The sequence below is a fragment of the Vipera berus genome, assembly GCF_964194415.1.
Source record: "Vipera berus genome assembly, chromosome: 4".
Taxonomy (NCBI): Eukaryota; Metazoa; Chordata; class Lepidosauria; order Squamata; family Viperidae; genus Vipera; species Vipera berus.
In genome coordinates, this window is record NC_138206.1 from 91,890,438 (window position 1) to 91,909,214 (window position 18,777).

Genomic DNA, 18,777 nt, shown 5'->3' on the forward strand with positions numbered 1-18,777 from the left:
GAAATCCTTTTGCCTCTTTCATTGCAACTTCCAAGCCAGCATTTCAACACAAGGAATTGTCCTATCACTGAAGCGGAGCAAAGACCTACATAACACCTACGTTATACATCTGTACATCAACCATTTTGAATAAGAGCCTATACTTCCCTTCCAGTCCATCTTGCTCTTATTTCCTTTATTTATTTCATTGATTTGTTTCATTTTGTTTATTTATAGTTTATCCATCAAAATAAAGTTCCTGGGGTAATTCACAGGTTAAAAATAACTTTAAAACACACCAAAATAAAAATAAAAATACAATCAACTATTGTAGAGTGAATCTGAACTTGAACTTATTGCAAATGGGGTTCCTCCTGTTCTTTGGAGGGATTCCACTGGTAGAAGAAGGTCGTTTTTGCCAATTTGTCATTCTTCTTGAAGCTCTTCCACTGCTTTGCTAACTTTCTGGAGCAGGCATTTGTGAACACAAGGGAGGGCTTGCAGAGAAGCATGGCACAACTCTGCTCAGATGTTCATAGGAGCAGAACAGTCTGAATCCAAGCCAATTGCAGTGCCACAATAAAAAAGGAGATACGATCAAAACTTACCAAAGGATGCAAAAAAGAGAATTTAAAAATTCAGAACTAAACAAACAAAAACCTATGCAGCAGAACAATTGGAAACATCAAGGTATTTGTGGCATGGGTCCAGGTTACTTGAGGGATCGTCTCAACCTTGGAATTGGGCAGTCCCACTCATGTCGACCAAGCAAGCACGCTGCAGGTCCCATCAGCTTGATTATGCTGTTGTTCCTACCCTCTGAAACATCTTGCTTCCAATGTGAGGTTGGCCCCAACCCTCCTATCCTTTTGTTAGGGCCCAAAGACCTGGGTCTGCCAGTTGGCTTGGGGCTCCAATGGGGAAACAGCACAATGGAGGTGGTTGATCAATTAACAATAGTTCCCACCTCCCCCCATTCCACCCCTGCCCTCTTCATGTGTAACTTAGATTTTAAGCTTTGGTTTTAATTTTTTAAATTTCTCTCTTTCTCTCTCTCTCTCTTTCAATTCACTTCGCAAGGCTCTTGTGGAAAATATAAGAGGAAGTATTATTTATGCTCCTCACTTTGAGTTATATATAAAAAAGAATAAAGGCAGGATTAAAGATGATATAACACGGGCAAGAAAAAAGGAAGGAAGGAAGGAAGGAAGGAAGGAAGGAAGGAAGGAAGGAAGGAAGGAAGGAAAGAAATTTATGGCAGAAAGGAATCATTATCTCTGTCTCCCATGATGCAGTTCTATGTATGCAGTTCTACTATTTGTAGACATAATACCTGAAAAAGGTTCATTTGCAGAATGAACTACTATATGAACCACTTGAGTCTTGAAATAGTCTTACATTCTGCTGTCAAGAGTAAGAGATACTACCTTTTCTTTGTTGATCCCAGTACTATGAATGTCTCTGTTGGAAATACTCCTGCATCTATTGATTGTTTTAAATTAGACTCTTAAAATTGATTGTTTAGAATAGTTTTTAACTTGAATTGAGATTGGCTGTGGCTATTAAAGGAAGATTACAATCTTCTTGCCAATTTTCAGCAAGTTTTGATGTTTTTACTATGAATTTGTATCTTATTTTTATTTAAAATGTTTAGATTTTAATATGTGAACAAGATTAAAATAATTCTACAGCTATGAAAGAACTAGAGCAGGGGTCTTCAAACTTTACCCTTTTATGACTTGTGGACTTCAACTCCCAGAATTCCTCAGCCAGGCATGCTGGCTGAGGAATTCTGAGAATTGAAGTCCACAAGTCATAAAAGGGCCAAGTTTGAAGACCCCTGAACTAGAGCAATCTTTTATATATGGTTATCAGTATACCTTCTGAGGTATGGTACAAGTGGTTCTTCACTTACAACCATTCATTTAGTGACCATTCAATGTTACAATGGCATGGAAAAATGTGATTTACAACCAGTCCTCACAACCAATGCAGGATCCTCATGGTCATATGATCAAAATTTGGTTGTTAGGCATCCAGCATGTATTTACAATGGTTATAGCATCCCGGGATACGGGGCCATTAACAACCTTTGAAGTCAGCTCCTGGCAAACAAAGTTAATGGTGAAAATGGTATTCGCTTAAAGACCACAGGATGCACTTAACAACTGCAGTGATTCACATAACAACCATGGCAAAAAAGTCATAAAATTGGGTGCAACTCACTAAACAATCATCTTGCTTAACAAAAGAAATTCTGGTCTCACTTGATTGTTAAGTCGAGGATTACCTGTAGTAGGCAGAGAACTTGCTTATTGTATAGCTATCAGAAATGCAGCAGATCTTTTCATTAAAACACACTGCACAAGCAGGTGCCCATGATCATATTAATCTGTCCAGCAAGAATGCCCATTGGTGCTTTTGAGTAATTTGGTATCAAGAAACATTTTGCTTTCCCCTCAATGTCCTGAAATCCATGTTTGATCTGCTGATTCATAAGGCTGAATCCGGCACAGTCGTTTATATAGATAGAAATAGGAGAAATACATGAGACTAAGACTATCTATCCATTCTGTCTCTTTGGCAACTTGAGTAACTCCATTTTTTTCCTAATGCCACATCTTTAGTCACAGTAAAAAATGAGTAGTACTGTTATATATAGGCAGTCATAGGAAGAAACAACCTTACATCTAAATTATTAATGCTTCATTTCAAACAACATATGTGCTGAAAGTAAGTTACATAGCTTGCTCAGTAGCTAAATATTAACATTCCATTTATACTCATTGTTTAGAAACAGTGTTCCATAAAATTGAAGTCAAGCTTGTTTAGAATAAAGGATCCGAGTGCTTTAGAAAATACTTCTACAAACAGAAGTGGTCACTGGTGAACATTCTTAAGTGTTCTGGCATTGCCTGCCTACACATTCCTTTGCAACAAAATTTGACATTCTGATAAGTCTTTTGGATTCTGTTCATAGATAAAACTATTTAAATGCCAAATAAAGAACTGATATGCTATATGAATTGTAGCACTAAAAATCTTATTCAACCAAACTGATTTTATAGCAGTATGTTAAATGCCAAAAGCTTCTGTTACGGTTTTGCAGATTCCAGCAGAAGGTATAAAAACTATGCTTGGTGCCTATACACTTTGTATAAATATAAAAAAATTATAATTGTTCAGATTTTCTAAAATAACTGGTAATAAATTTTAAACTACTGCAGTGTATGTAAATCCCATTAACTGATGACTGAAAATATTCACGAGCTCACAGAGAATGAATGTTGTGAAAACAAATATAGCTTCACAGTTGGTATCTTTTTCAGAAGGGTCTATGTAAATTGAATTTAGGTATTTTAGACTAAACTTTGATTTGGAAGATTTGGAAATTTGAAATTTTTGATATAGTTTCAGTTGGATTGAGAAACCAAAGCTATTAAGTTTGAGATTTTTCTGGAAAACTGACTCCCTCAGACAATTCTCATTTAAAATGGAGGGAGAGTATTTTTTGGAAAATCTGTATTGAAATAATTTTATCTGCATAGATCAGTTTACTATAAACTATATTTACTATAATATAGTTTACTATAATATATAGTATAGTTTATATATATAATATAGTTTACTATATTATAAATATTTACTATAATATATATATATATATATATATATATATATATATATATATATATATATATATATACTATATATATAATATATATTTAATATATAAATATATAATAAATATATAATAAACTATAATATAGTTTACTATATTAAAGTAAACTATAATATAGTTTACTATATTATAATATAGTAAACTATATTATAGTTTAATATAGTTTACTATAAACTATATTTCTAAGATTTTTGATGTTACAAAAAGAGTATAATCTGCTTGAAGTTATGGAATGGCAATACATTTAACAATGTATTAGTTAAGTTCCCACAGCATATGTTCTGTTGGTGGTCACAGAAATTCCTGATTCTGTTAAAAGGTTTTTAGAAGCTAAACTAACAAATTTAATCAAATATTTTAAAAAGATTGGCCTATGTTGAAAAAAGTTATAACATGGTCATGCTGTCTAGTTGAATATTCTTAATATTGTAAATAAATTTTTAGCTGGCGTGTTAAGATTCAACTATCTGAATGTCTCGCTGTATTCCTAAATGTTACTACAGAGTTACAACAATAGCAAACATTACAGGGAAAACCTTTTGTTCTTGGGAAAGCAATCAAATAATCACAGTGCAGCCATTATTTTGTGAAGCTTTCTTGCTCTATTTTCTGTTATAGTAGTTTCACTCACTGCAATAAGTCATGATTAATTGGTTGTAATGGTAATAAGCCACAGTGAAGTTTGGGCATGCTTATTATATTAACCCAGCTACTGTGATTTGTAAACTATTTATAAAATAGTACAATGTGAATTCACCCGTTATATAGAAAACATTAACAGAATGAACGATAATTGTTATTAAAAGTCAAAACAAACCAGTTACATATAACAGCTAATACACTTTATGCGGTTAACAAATTACAGTGGTAAAGTTCCAATACACTAAATCAAAACCAAACCAATCACATTATTATTTAGTCAATGTGTCAATTAACATACACCTAGTATTTTAAAATATTTTAAAATTTAGGTATTTTAAGTATTTTTCTATTTTATACAAATTAAGAAACAAACTTAGTTGTGATGCAAGCCAGAAATTATATATCACTGATATCTAGCAGAATAAAGATATTTGTAGCAAACATTAGAAGTAAATTATCACTTTTTATATAACACATATTTATAATTGATTAATTTTTATGCTATCCATCTAACTGATGTAGTGACTCTGGGCAGGGTAAAATAAGAGCCAAAGTCCTTCACAAAATAATTCTTAAAAGCCAATCAATGTAGCTTTTTAAAAAACTGAGAATTGGTATAAATTATTACTTTATTCTCATTATGTAAATTCTAAATCTAATTTCTTTCATATCTTAACTCAGTGAAACATAACAGATTTCTGAAATGGTTTTTAGTTTAAAATATTTGCAAGTTTTAGGCAAAGAGCATGGAAACAAATATGCTAATGCTATGAAAGCTAAGATTACTTCTGAATTCTTAAAAAATCCAATTATTGTTCAAAGTCTAGTGATGCTGTTACCTGTAGCTCTAGGTACAAGTACAGCTCTAATATAATTTTTAGGCTTTAACCTTCTAAGTGCATACAGTCTTTAACTGCGTCCATTTATAGAATATGTCATTATCTCTTTCTATAAAAATAAAATACTGGTTTTGAAGTGACAAATGCAATTCCTAATGAAAGTTACTCACTAACATTATTTTGCAAGTTATGAGTTCATCTTAACAATTAACTTCTATACATTTTTCACTAGTAAAATATCTTTGGTTTTATTTGTCTATAAAGTTGTAATGTAAAAAAATAAATACAAATGCCTCTATTAGTAAAAAAATATGTTTGGATATAACTCAATGTATCCAAGAGCAACATCAAGCACTGAAGTATGGAAAATTGTGTTGTAATGCTTTCTCATCTCAAAGTACATCAGCCCAATAATTCCAACCCACCCACCCACCCAAGCATATTGAACAAGCTAGCAGCTCCGTAAAAAGCATTATAGGGCAATATATTCAGTACTTGAATTTTATCTTGCTGCTGCATCTGACACCATTTATTCTGAAATTAGATACTTATTTAGAAAATGGAGATCATGTGTGATATAACTGAATGTGGTATAGAATCTGAATTTGAATCAAGGAGCCAGCCCTGTGTAACTGTAAACAGTGATGGAAGTATGTTGATGGAACATCAGCTACACATATAATTGAATAATTCCAAATACACAAAATTATTTTTTATTGTTAAAATAGAAAACATTCCTTAAAAGCAAGACAACACATATACACCTCCAATACATCTGACATTACTTATTTCACACATATTGTGTTTCAAATAGTGAGATATTTTTAACTATATCAATAACCTAAGCAAGCAATTCACTGAAATGGGAACTCAAGTACACATTAAAAATTGTAACATACAACTGCAGGCAAACAAGATTACTTCATGCAAGGTTTAAAGCATAGGTGTCAAACTCACCGCGTCACATGACGTGACGCAACGTATTGTGACTTTTTTCATATTGCCAGAGCTGGGGTGGGCGCAGCCTCAGCATGATGCAACCGGCCCGCAGGCTGGCAGTTTGACACCCCTGGTTTAAAGTGATCTCATTTGGTGATTCTCCTATCGTTTCAGGCTTCTTAAAATACAAAATTGGATTTGGTTGGATGAATTGCTAGAATTTCACTTTTCCATTTTTATTCCTTTCTGTTTTAAAAACGACATTCTGCGCAATCCAGAACAAGCTTATTAATTTGGCAGTTGTGCTGCTATTTTGGTTATTATAATGGTTACATTGCAACACAGTTAAGCAAACACAAAACTGTTTAATTAGTGGCTTAAATGCATTTAACAATGCATCAAATTGTTGCCATCAAGGTTACTATATGCTGACAGTTTTATACACTGAAATTCAGTATCAGTGACTACACTGCAATGCATTTGGAGATTTCTGAATTTTCAAAACCAAATTCATTCAGTTTGCAGTTCATTAAGCAATTCTTTTGATGGTTCAGCATTCTCCTCTGGCACCTTACCAGCTTCTTCACTCTGCCGGTTCTGATTAGTTGGCTCAGAAGAAATATCCAACTGTTTTTTATTGACTTCTTCACTATGGCGACTTTGGCAATGGGTTAGATGTTTCTTAAACCCTCTAGGAAAATTTGACTCAAAATTGCAACGTGGACATTTAAGCAAACTCTGACTATGAGCAGCAACATGATTCTTAAGGTGAGATTCCAAAAGAAATGCCTTTCCACACACATCACATTTGTATGGACTATGCACATTGTGTTTATTAACCAAATGGTGCAAAACAGCTCCCTTTTTCATAGCCCGGCAGCAACAGATTTTACAATAGTATTTGCCCTTGCCACGCTTCATATATTTTGCTATCTCTTCTTCTGAGATGAAAGCTTCCTTCTCTTCTGTAAACTGCAACACACACTGAGGCTGAGTAGGAGTAACATCAATTTTAGTTTCTTTATTTTGGTCAGGAGACTCTGTATCAAATTGTTCCTGATCACTGTTGGATTCCTGTTCCTTTACGTCTGATGTTTCCATTTCAATATTTCTACTTTCACTACTATTTAAGTCTGTATTAGAAATCTCTGGATTTTCCTTCTTGGCTTTCTTCTTTGGACAGGTATATATTTCTTCTGTAGGTTCCTTGGGTTGTTTGGACTCCTCTTTTGGAATTAACAAACTACTGAATGAATTTTCTCCTTCTGGATGCTCAGTGGAGAATTCTTTATTACCAGATTCATTATGAGTCTGCAAGTCTGAAAAAACAGGTGCACTAGGCTGACTGAAATCATTGATAGTTTTGTGAACTTCCATGCCTGTTGGTTCAACTGGTTTGTGGATATCTGTGTGCTGTACTGGCTTCTGGTCTGAAGTAACTGATTTCTGGATCTCAGGTGAAAGTGAATGTTTTGCGGGTTCAGCAAAGAAACTTTGTTTCTCGAGGGAATCGGGAGACGTCTTCTGCAGTTCAGCAAAAGTACCACGTTTCTGGATTTCCACAGACACTGCAGGAGACTTCAGCAATTCATGTGAGAGACTAAGTGGCTTCTGAGAGTCTGAAAAGGAGGGAGAATGCTCCTGAATTTCAGGAGAAACAACAGCATGTTTCTGAGAATCTGGGAAGAAGGAATGCTTTGCGACGTCTGGGGAGACAGGAGTTGGTCTGTGAGATTCTGAAAATGCAACCTGTTTGGGGGTTTCAGGAAAAGGTATGTGAGCTTCATGGAAGAACGAACGTTTTTGTGTTTCTGTAGAAACAGAAGGAACAGACTTTTTGGGTTCAGGAAATAGAGCCCGTTTTCGGGATTCAGAAAACAAAGCACGTTTCTGCAACTCAGAAGAAACAAAAGTGGTTGTCTTTTGAGTTTCTGGAAAGAAAGGAGATTTTCTGGACTCAGAGGAAAATTTCCAAGGATCAGGAGATACAGAAGGAGGCGGCTTACGTTGCTCAGAAAAGAAGGGCTGTTTCCAAATATCAGATGACATAGGGGGGGCAGGTTTTCTCAGCTCTGCAGGCATTGGAGGAGGAGCAGGTGGTGCTACAGATGGTGATGGCCTCCAAGTGTCAGGAGACAAAACAGGTTTCCAACCTTCAGGATAAACAGAAGAAATGGGTTTCCAAGGTTCTGAGGAAGCAAGACTAGATTTTGGAGATTCAGGCATGGAGGTAGATTTCCAAGTATCCGGCATAAACTTCTGAGTTTCTGAGGACATCATATTTCCAGGCCTTCGGGGTTCTGAAGCAGGTTTCCTGGGCTCAAGTGACATTGATGTAGGTGGTTTTGGGGACCAAGGTGAAATATTAATAGATTTCTGCTGCTCATGTGAAATACTACCAGCAGATCGCCAGGTTTCTGGAACAGGTCTCCAGGGATCTGGAGATAGCGGAGGATCAGGTTTACGTGGTTCAGGTGAAAGTGCTGAAGCCGGTCTCCTTATCTGAGAAATATGCCTACGAGATTCTGTGGACAGACCAACAATAGGCTTCTTAAGCTCTGGAGACACAGCTGGTGAGTGCCTGCGGGGTTCTGGAGATACAGCAGGTGAATGTCTGCGGGGCTCTGGAGACACAGTTGGAGAGTGCCTGCGGGGCTCTGGAGATAAAGATGGAGCAAATTTCTGTGTTTCAGACATAACCAAAGGTGGAGATGCAGGATGAGCAGACTTTTGGGCCTCTGGTGATACAGGTTGGATGGGTTTCTGTGGTTCTGAAGATATAAGGGAAGCAGGTTTTTCCGATTCTAGAACAGGGAGGGATTTTTGTGTTTCAATGTATGTGGGTGACACAGGTTTCTGTTGCTCTGATGACAAAGCAGGGAGAGATTTTGGAATTTCTGCAGTCTCTAACAAAGCAGCCTTCAGTGGTTCTGGAGTGACAGAAAGAGATGGTTTCAGTGATTCTGAGGACACAAGTGGAATAGGATTTGGAAGTTCTGGTACAATAATAGTTTTTTGTGTTTCCAAACATGCAACTGAAAGAAACTTCTGATGTTCTATGGATGTAGCTGAAGTAGGCTTCTGTATCTTGGAATGTAGTCCCACATCAGACTTTAGCAATTCAGGGGGAGCAGGTTTTTGAGAATCGGGAGACACAGTACATTTTTGTGTTTCAGGAGATTGAGAAGGCTTTTGAGGTTCCACAAAGACAGGCTTTTTGAGGGATTCAGTTTCCAACATACCTTTCTGATCTTCCTTCCGTTTCTCTGGCAATGAGTGCTGTGCCGTGATATGATAATAGACATTACAGTACATTTTGCTGGTGAAAAAGCATTTGTGGCAGTGGAATAACTTTGCACTTTTTTGGTAAAATATGAGTTTCCCCAATCCTGCAGTATCCATTTCATCACAGAATTCAGGGTGAATAGTACCCATATGAATTTGTATGTTCTCATAGTCAGAGCCTCTGAAATTACAGTGATCGCATTCTAGGCTTTCTGTTGTTTTATGCAAAATCTTCAACATGTCCATTTTTCTACTGTCAGATTGCACAACACTACACATGTTCTGGACTGCAAACTGCACTATACCTGAAATAAAAGTTTTTTAAACAAACAATTAGTTCATAAATTGTTAAAATATAATTTGACTCTTAAATGGTTGCTCAATTTTTAAAATATAAATTGATTTTTGAATGGCAATTCACCCAAAGACAAAAATGGGTTCATAACAATTAAAGTTTATAATATCACAACCCAGCTAGAGAAGAAAATGTTAATATTTTCACCGCTTCATTCTTTATACAAAGTTTTAATATAAATCTCTGCACTGTTTACAGAAGCATCAACATACTTTAATAAATTTAAGCTGTTTTTACCAGTTCCAAATGGCTCATTTTTTTGTAGAAAGACTAAAAAATAAACATTGTATAAAGAAGACCCAACAAGTCACTAAAAGAAAGGAAAAGAAAGAAGCTATTATTAATACTGTTCTTTATCCATTTAAATACATGGGTTGTGAATTAGGTTGAGTGTCGTTCTCAATTTGGCTGTTGATATACTTTATACTATTTTTGGAAGGGGTCATATAAGCATTCTGATGGAATGTTCCATAAACAAACCCCAGATGGAGGAATATGTAACAATTCATTTTATGTTTGCAAATTGTGCTCAATTCCAAATATATGTAAAAGTATTATATTCTACTTAAAATAGTGAAACATATTTTATTGAGTCCTTATTTTAAAATCGGTAATTATACCTAAAAGACAGATGATTTAATGTTTATATTGCTTTAAACTTATCCAACTCTATTAGAATGGATGTCATAGTGCTTATTAACACAATATAGCAGATTCAGGAGGTGCAATGGAGAGGGAAGGGAAAAATAAGAGAGTTGGATTGCATGAATTCTACTGATACTATTTTAAAAATAATCCAAAATACCTAAATTATTTTCTGCATTATATACAATTATATGCAATGCATTATTTTACTATATAATATATAATGTATAAATTGTGCATTAATAATTAATGTATAATGTACTATACAATGTATACTTAGCTTCTTTAGAAAAGTAATATATAATTCATATTAACGTACACTCAAATGGAATTTGACACTATATGAACACTATACACTATATAGATCAGACACTATATCTGATCTGGATAAATCATCTTATTTCAGCATTTAATAAACATTTCATGTTCACTAAATGACCTTTGACTGTAGCATTGCTTCAAATTCAAAAGAACATCAAAATGGTCAAGAATCTGAATTCTATACAGGTATGTTTTGCTTTACAGAAGAAAATACTGCTTCTTTTACACTGTTCACCCATTTAGAGATTTAGAGATTAAAGCATTTAACAGTTTAGTTTACAGAGAACAACTGTAATGACCACTTTCAGGTACATTGCTATTTACAACTAGTGTTTACCTATGGTTTCCAGCAAAAAATAGCCTATATAGGTTTGCTTAATGACTGCAGCATTTGCTTAACAATCACCAGAATAAAAAGCTCATAAATGTGGATGGGGTGCGTGTTACGTGATGACTTAATATCATAATTGCCTGGCTCAATTATGGTCATAAGTTGAGGACTATCTGTAATAAACAAAATGCCCATCCAAACTTTTTAGATTTTTTTTAAGTCAGACATTTAAAAACAGAACACTGTATCTGAACATCAATACTGCAGTAAATGAAGTAGTTATATATTTTAGATTTGAATCCTATGCCATGAGATTTTTTTTAAAGCTTGGTTTTTTTTAAAAAAGACAGCCTCAGAAAATACATTTATAATTTAAGATATGTCAGACTAACTTTCTGAATCATTGCTGTTTTCTACTTTCTGTCATATTTATTCTGAAGATTTGTCTATGCTGAGAATAGTTTCTCTGTTCTTTCATATTTTAATTCTTGCGTTGGGGTATTTCAATGTATAGAATAATTTATTTCATTATCTTTATGAATCATTTAAAATGAAATTAGGAAAGATTTCGTTTTCCCAAAGTTTTCAATTTTTTAGACAACAAACAGATTTTCCATATTGACAGAGGAATACAAGGACCCCCCCATGTCCCCTGTATTCCTCTGTATCAATATGAAAATTGGTAGATATATCTAATCTTAAAATTAATATTTGATACTGCAAATAGATTTTGGAAGAATGGAAACTTTTCACAAAAGCAATAAAAGGTTTGAAATTTCCAAGTGGTAATATCTAGACCAGAGGTCAGCAACCCGCGGCTCCGGAACCACATGAGGCTCTTTCATCCCTCCCAGTCCTCCGCCACCTAAAAAAAAAAGTTCAATCAATTCCAACTTCTCATGGAAAAAAAAGATCTCATGAAGGTGGAATTGACTGAACTTTTTTTTAGTCCCACAAACAAAAGAAGTTTATGGGACTGCCCACAAGCTTTTTTTGTTTGTAAGACTGCACACGGTGGTGGCAGAAGTGATGGAGGACCACGTCAGACCTGGAAAGAAGGTGCCACTTGGGTCCAATCGAGGGCACGGGGTGGTGGTGGTTCTGCCAAACATCTTGCACGGAGCTGGGGAAATGGACCAGGTGGGGGGAGCTGCCAATTCTGCTGCCATGAGGCTTGTCAGATTCCCCCCAGTGGCCATGATCCCCCCAGCCAGCCAGCCAGCATCGCCTGACCTACCCCTTACCTGGCCGGCCAGCTGGCACAAAGCCTCACCGCTCTTCTCCTCCCCACTCTGCTCCATCCGAGTTGAAGAAAGCATAGATGCAGCAGTGGGATTGCTCTCAATAAGGCGGGCGCATACAAGCGAGCAGCGCACCCGGCTCTTATCGTTTGAGAGCAATCCCTCTGCTGCGCCTCCACTTTCTTCAACTCGGATGGAGCTGAGGAGCCGCTGGGGGCCTCTTGAGTGGGAAGGACGAGCTTTGCTGCTGGGCCATGCCTGGGCTATGTCCTGCCGCTGCCTCCCATACTCCACCTTTACTCCTGGGGAAAGCCACAGTGGCAGGGCGCTCCACGCGGGGGAGGTAGAAGGGAAAAGTGGCGGCAGGGCACACTCCATCTTGGGGAGGTAGGAGGGAAAAGCAGCGGGAGCGGGGCGCTCTGTGCAGGGGAGGTAGGAGAAAAAAGGTTGCTGACCCCTGATCTAGACAATCTTGATCTCAAAAAACTTAATACTAGGGATCATACCTACACAGTGCTTCACCAGGAGACTGCCAGGAAATTTGCCTATAAACTAGACTAGGGAATCATGAAAACGTCCCAACAGATAGCAAAAGCAAACCTCCTGATACTGCACCAATAAAAAATATACATATCCCTGTAGTAAGAACTAAGAATAATTTAAGTAACATTTTCATCAAATCTTCAAGACTCAACCATAAAGAAATGAACTAGCAATTTTTTGTGCATATGTATGCACACCTTGGAGTCAATCTTCATTCTTAAGGACTATTTAGAAAACTCCCTGCAATTTCCTTTTTTAGAAGTGGTTTGTCCTTGCTTTCCTCTTAGGGCTGAGAGAAAAAGTTATCCACCTGGCTTTGCACTTAAGACAGGACTAGAATTAGTAGTTTTCTGGTTTCTAAGGAGGTGCAAAATATTCACTGTACAAATTGTTCCAAGGGCAGAACAATCAGTTTTGAATAGTCCAGACCCTACTTAAATTTACCTATTTGAGGCTGGATCCATGCAGGAAATAAAACGGGGTTATTTTAATCTGAGCAGATATAGAGGTGGAGATCAAGAATACTGGTGGCTAAAAGAGGGACTGGAAAGCAAGTTCTGGGAAGGTCAGTTATTGGCAACCTGGTGGGATATGCTGTTAACATTTCTTTTTAAACAATGGATAAGTGTGTTTAAAAAGAGCTGATGGACACACGTTTAAAGATTTTTCCATATTTAATTTTAATTTTAATTCCATTTATATCCCGCCCTTCTCTGAAGACTCAGGGCGGCTTACAAGCTTAGCAGTAGCCTTCATTCTATGTATATGCCTGCTTATTAGGGCTTTCACACACACCCCAATATATAACAACAAATCCTAGATGATTTGTGATTTCGCATAAGAGCAATTTAACAGGATTGCGGTCTATAATATAGCATCGTAGTTAGCTGCCGCCTGTATCTTTGTGCCCTCCAGATATGCTAGACTAGAGCTTCCGTGTTGCTCATGAACATGGCTCGCCAAGAAGAATGAGGGGAGCTGTAATCTGGCGCAGCTGGAGAGCCCCCCCAAACTCGGGAAAAGGTTTCTACTCGCTGGAAGAGAACACGCTGTAACCTGACGCCATTCTCTTCCCCCTCTTTCCCCCCCCCCCCCGTCCCCAGTGTCGGAAATATATCAATCCGGTTAAAAGCTCAGCAGAATAGAGGCAGGAATCCGATACGGCCCCGGATGGGGAGGGGCAGCGCTCCCGCGACTCCCACAAAGAAAACCGGGGGGGGGGAGAAAACAAGCGCCTGAACCTGAGCAGCTGCGCGCAATACGCGCCCTGGACGGAAAGGCGAAGGGGACAAACCTGGAGTGGTGGCAGCACGAAAATGGAGCAGGGCGGGACGCGGGGGGGGGGGGAAGGGTGTGTAGGGAGACTCAAGAGTCACGCTGAGTCCGAGCCTCGCAGAGGCGCTCTTTCCGATTCCCTTTCCCTCAGAAGATTAACCGACCGACCCTCCCTCCCTCCTCCCTCCCGGTGCCAGGCAAAAGAAGGGGTAAAATACCTACCAGGAGAAAACGATAGTTTACGGGAGGGAGACAGAGACAGAGAGAGAGAAAGAGAGAAACGCTCCGACCGAACAGCCTCTCGACAATGGCGACAGAATCGACAGACCAGTGAGACGGGAGCTGGGGCGGGGGGCGACCGCAGTGGATGGGACAAAGAAAAAAGAGGGCTGACGCGACCGAGGAACCGCTTGTTGATTGGCTAGCGGCGCCCACTTGATTCCCAACGGAGGCATGGAGCTAGCCCCTCCTCCACTGTTAAGCTTGGCGCAGGCGCCAGGCAAAAAGAGGATGGCGCCCTCTGAGGGTGAAGGGGCTCGCGCGCTTTTAGTTGAGTGGGCGGCCCTGGGGTCGCGTGACGTGGGAAGCCGCGAAGCGTGCCAGTTCAAGTCCGTGGGTTATGTTCACGGGTCAGTGTGTTCTGGGGACCCTGAGCGTTGGGTTAATTAAAGTACTTGAAGGCAGGACAAGAAGCAATGGATGGAAAGTAATCAAAAAGAGAACCTAGAACTAAGGAGAAATTTCCTAACAGAACAATCAGTGGAACGACTTGCCTCCTGAAGTTGTGAATGCTCCAACACTGGAAGTTTTTAAGAAGAGACTGGACAACCATTTGTCTGAAGTGGTTGATATAGGGTTTCCTGCCTGAGCAGTGGGTTGGAGTAGAAGACCTCCAAGGTCCCGTCTAACTCTACTACTACTACTATTAAGAGCCTTGGTGGAGCAGTGGGCTAATGCCTCCTTAAGTAACACCAGCTGCCTGCAATTAGTGCAGGTTCGAGTCCCACCAGGCTCAAGGTTGACTCAGCCTTCCATCCTTCCGAGGTAGGTAAAATGAGGACCCAGATTGTTGGGGGCAATTAAGCTGACTTTGTAATAATGCCGCTTGGGTGTGTGTGTGTGTGTGTGTGAAAGCCCTAACAAGCAGGCATATACATAGAATGAAGGCTACTGCTAAGCTTGTAAGCCGCCCTGAGTCTTCGGAGAAGGGCGGGATATAAATGGAATTAAAATAAAAAATAAAATAAATAAATAAAATAAATTATTGTTGTTTAAGAATTATACTGAGCACCTCGTCGGAGTAATGACTATCAACTTAGAGGCTTTTAAAAATTGATTAAAGAAAATGAATAAACTTTTCTCAAGGATTATTATTGATGAAACTCTTCATGAGCTAGATACATTTGAATCCAAGAATCCTAAGCAAGGCTTCCACCAACACAAGACACTTAACATTTCATTGAACATGTGAATTCACTATTTCATTGGCTCTATTCCTAAATTGTATGAATGAGGTGCTAATTAATGTTGAAAGCCCATTAAAGTTTATATCACAATAATTTTTTTACTGTTTCAAATGTCATTATGCTTTTGCAACTTCACACAATACAATTTTACACAATGCAGATTTGGCTTTGACTTCCCAGTTCAGGTTCTGAAAGCACAAATAACTCCTCAGTGAGTTTTGAATCAAATTATATAGTATTACCTAGTGGTTAAAAGGAACTGAGGCCTCAACATGTAAAGTCCCTTTGTAAGTTGTAAAAGTTCAACATAAAATAAAAGCAAGCACATTATTTTTTTTTAATCCAGTTGTATTTCCCAAGGCATGTGAAGCTAACATGGCCACAATTATTACAGATAATTTGGTTTTACTTTTAGGTATGAGCCAGATTTTTTAAAGTTAATTAACTAAAGCACGGATGTCAAATTCACCACATCACATGACGTGTTGCGATGTAGCGTGACTTTTTTTTGCATTGCGGGAGCTGGGGTGGGTGTGACCTTCGCATGATGCAACCAGCCTGTAGGCTGGCAGTTTGACACCCCTGATTGTCTGCTGACCTCTAGTGGCTGACAACTTTACAATTAATAGCGAAACACTGGAGCTGAAGTACTGTACAAATGTTCTGAAAAATTAGAAAAGCCTATTAAGAGATTTTTCTTTTTTTTAACTTAAAGCATTAAAAGAAAAGAAAGTATGTCTCAATGTAAACAAAACACTATTCACAGGGCAAAAGTCACATATGTCTGGACCTGAGAATTATCTAAGTTCCTTTTAAAAATCTGCTATGATTTATTTATATCCCACCTTTATTATTTTTACAAATAACTCAAGGTGGCAAAGATCCAACACAATTTCCTCCTATTTTCCCCACAACAACCCTGTGAGGTGAATTGGGCTGAGAGAGTGACTGGCTCAAGGTCACCCAGCTGGCTTTCATGGCCAAGGCAACTTGAACTTATAGGGCAGGTTCCTTAATCACTAGACCAAACTGATTCTCTTATCCAGTATAAAGCAGGTCCTCTTCTACTATATAAGAGAAAGAATTAGTGTAACTGGGAAACTGTGAGTTCTGGTCCTGCCCTGAACACAAAGCTATCCAGATGATCTTATGCTAGTCACTTTCTTTCAGCCCACTTCTGAAAAACCTTACCAAGAGCCTTGTCTCTGCAGTCTCCAAGAATTAGATATGACTGAATGGAAGAAAAAACCCCTATTTCTGTGTATTTGTGTCTTGCCTTTCTTTCTGGAGTTCAAGATAATGTTCAAAGCATTTCCTTGTCCATTTTTCCCCCTGAAACAACCTCCCTGTTAGGATAGTTGGATTGAGAGTGACTAGTCCATACCCACAGTGAGTTGCCATGGCTGGGGGTGGAGCTGAAGTTGGTGTCTCCCTGTTGCTCATCCAAAACTTTACCCATTCCAGAAAATATTTCTAATCCTAACTACAGCAACATAGAAGAGAACTAGTGATATGATTGAACCAAGATTAAACATTTCAAACTTCCATTGATTTCAATGGAAGCTGCCAACTACAAGGAATTAACTGTAACAACTTTAATTTGAAGAAAGAGCCTGTGAACCTAGTAGCAAGTTCTTCAGGTAATTTTGTTTAGCAGATCAAGTGCTAATTTGGTTTGCAAAGTTGCCATTTAAACTTTCAAGGGTTCTATTGAATTGAATCTTATTGTAACTGGGAATTTCATGTACTAAGCTCCTTAAAGAAGTAGTTTACTTTTCCTTCCACAATTCTTTAACAAAATCTTGGCAAGGTTTTTCAAAAGTGGTTTACCATTGCCTCCTTCTGAGGGCTGATCTTAATTAGTCATTTAATTTTCTGCATCTATCTAAGAATTGGCTTTTGTGATGAAAAGTATGATTACAGGTCTATGGAGATTCTCAGTCATCCAGGTCATAGTTAACCCAAAGATGCTTTTTCATGAGGCAACTGGACTTTCTTGCAGGCTGGCCTGGCATGATAACGTTAATTGGGGTCCCAGTTTGTGTTCATTAGTGTTTCTTATTATTTTATTGTTCGGTCTGTATACCTTCCTTCCTCTGTACACCGCCCCGAGTCCCTCGGGAGAAGGGCGGTTTATAAAAACAAACAAATAAATAAATAAATAAATAAATTCTTTTAGCAAGTTGTTAATGCTACCTGGAGGCTTATCTGTGTCTTCAGGGTCACCTGAATAGTGGAAATGAGCGTGGAGCCTTCTTGGAACTGTTGAAAGGAATGTGTTGTAGACTGCTGACTCTTGTCCTGATCGGTTTGTTCTCCTATGCTGTGCCATATGTTTATGAAGTTGTTGTTTTGTTTCCCCAATGTACAGATCTGCACATAGCTTACTGCATTGTACTGCATATACCACGTTGCTCAGTTTGTATCTGGGTGTTTTATCCTTGGGGTGGACAAGCTTTTGCCTTAATGTATTCTTGGGTTTCAAGTATGCACATGTGTTGGTTGAAGATCCTCCTGAGCTTTTCCGATATTCCTGCAACACATGGAATGACTACGTTGCTTCGTTTATTGTTTTCTTCATCTTTTATGGAGGAGTTCTTGCTAGGTCTTTTTTGAGATTTGATGAAGGCCCACTTGAGATAGCCACATGTTCTGAGGGCTTCCTTGATGTGTTTTATTTCTTTTTCTCTGTACTGATAACTTCCATTTTGTGCTCCAGTGGGTGGTGTGAATCAAAATGTAAATATTGATCTTTGTGTGTGGGTTTTCTATAAATTTCAATGTTAAGGCTTCTGTCTTCCTTAATGTATATAGCACAGTCTAGGAAGGCTAGACTATTTTCCTTAACATCTTCATGTGTGAATTTGATGTATCTGTCCACTGAGTTGAAATGTTTTGTGAATGCTTCCAATTCCTGTGTTTTGTTCTTGACTCAACTATCGTCCACATACCTAAACCAGTGAATGAGTGGAATTCCAGTGAAGGAGTTTAGGGCTTTGGTTTCTATCTCTTCCATGTAGAGATTGGCCACAATGGGGGACACAGGTGAGCCCATGGCGCAGCCGTGTTTTTGTCTGTAGAAACCTTCACTCTATTAAAAATAGGTAGTGGTCAGGCAGAGGTCCAGGATGGCACATATGTGGTCTGGGCTGAGCTTGGTTCTGTCACATAGGGTGCTGTCTTGTAGCAGACATTTTTTTTCACTACCATGTCATTTGTTGGAATGCAATTGAA

At 38.0% G+C, this 18,777-nt stretch overlaps 1 protein-coding gene across 1 annotated transcript; it reads right to left on the minus strand.

Moving 5' to 3' along the window:
• Positions 1-5,839: 5,839 nt before the first annotated feature.
• On the minus strand, positions 5,840-14,458 carry CHAMP1 (chromosome alignment maintaining phosphoprotein 1). The gene is made up of 2 exons (XM_081327566.1): positions 14,300-14,458; positions 5,840-9,671 (listed from the first exon to the last, which is right to left on the minus strand). Exon 2 carries the CDS (start codon positions 9,643-9,645, stop codon positions 6,592-6,594), a length of 3,054 nt encoding a protein of 1,017 aa, XP_081183692.1. The 5' UTR covers positions 9,646-9,671; positions 14,300-14,458; the 3' UTR covers positions 5,840-6,591.
• Between the last annotated feature and the right edge of the window lie 4,319 nt (positions 14,459-18,777).

Coding starts and splice junctions, on each gene's coding strand:
- CHAMP1 (XM_081327566.1), bottom strand. CDS start 9,645: ATGTGTAGTGTTGTGCAATCTGACAGTAGAAAAATGGACATGTTGAAG.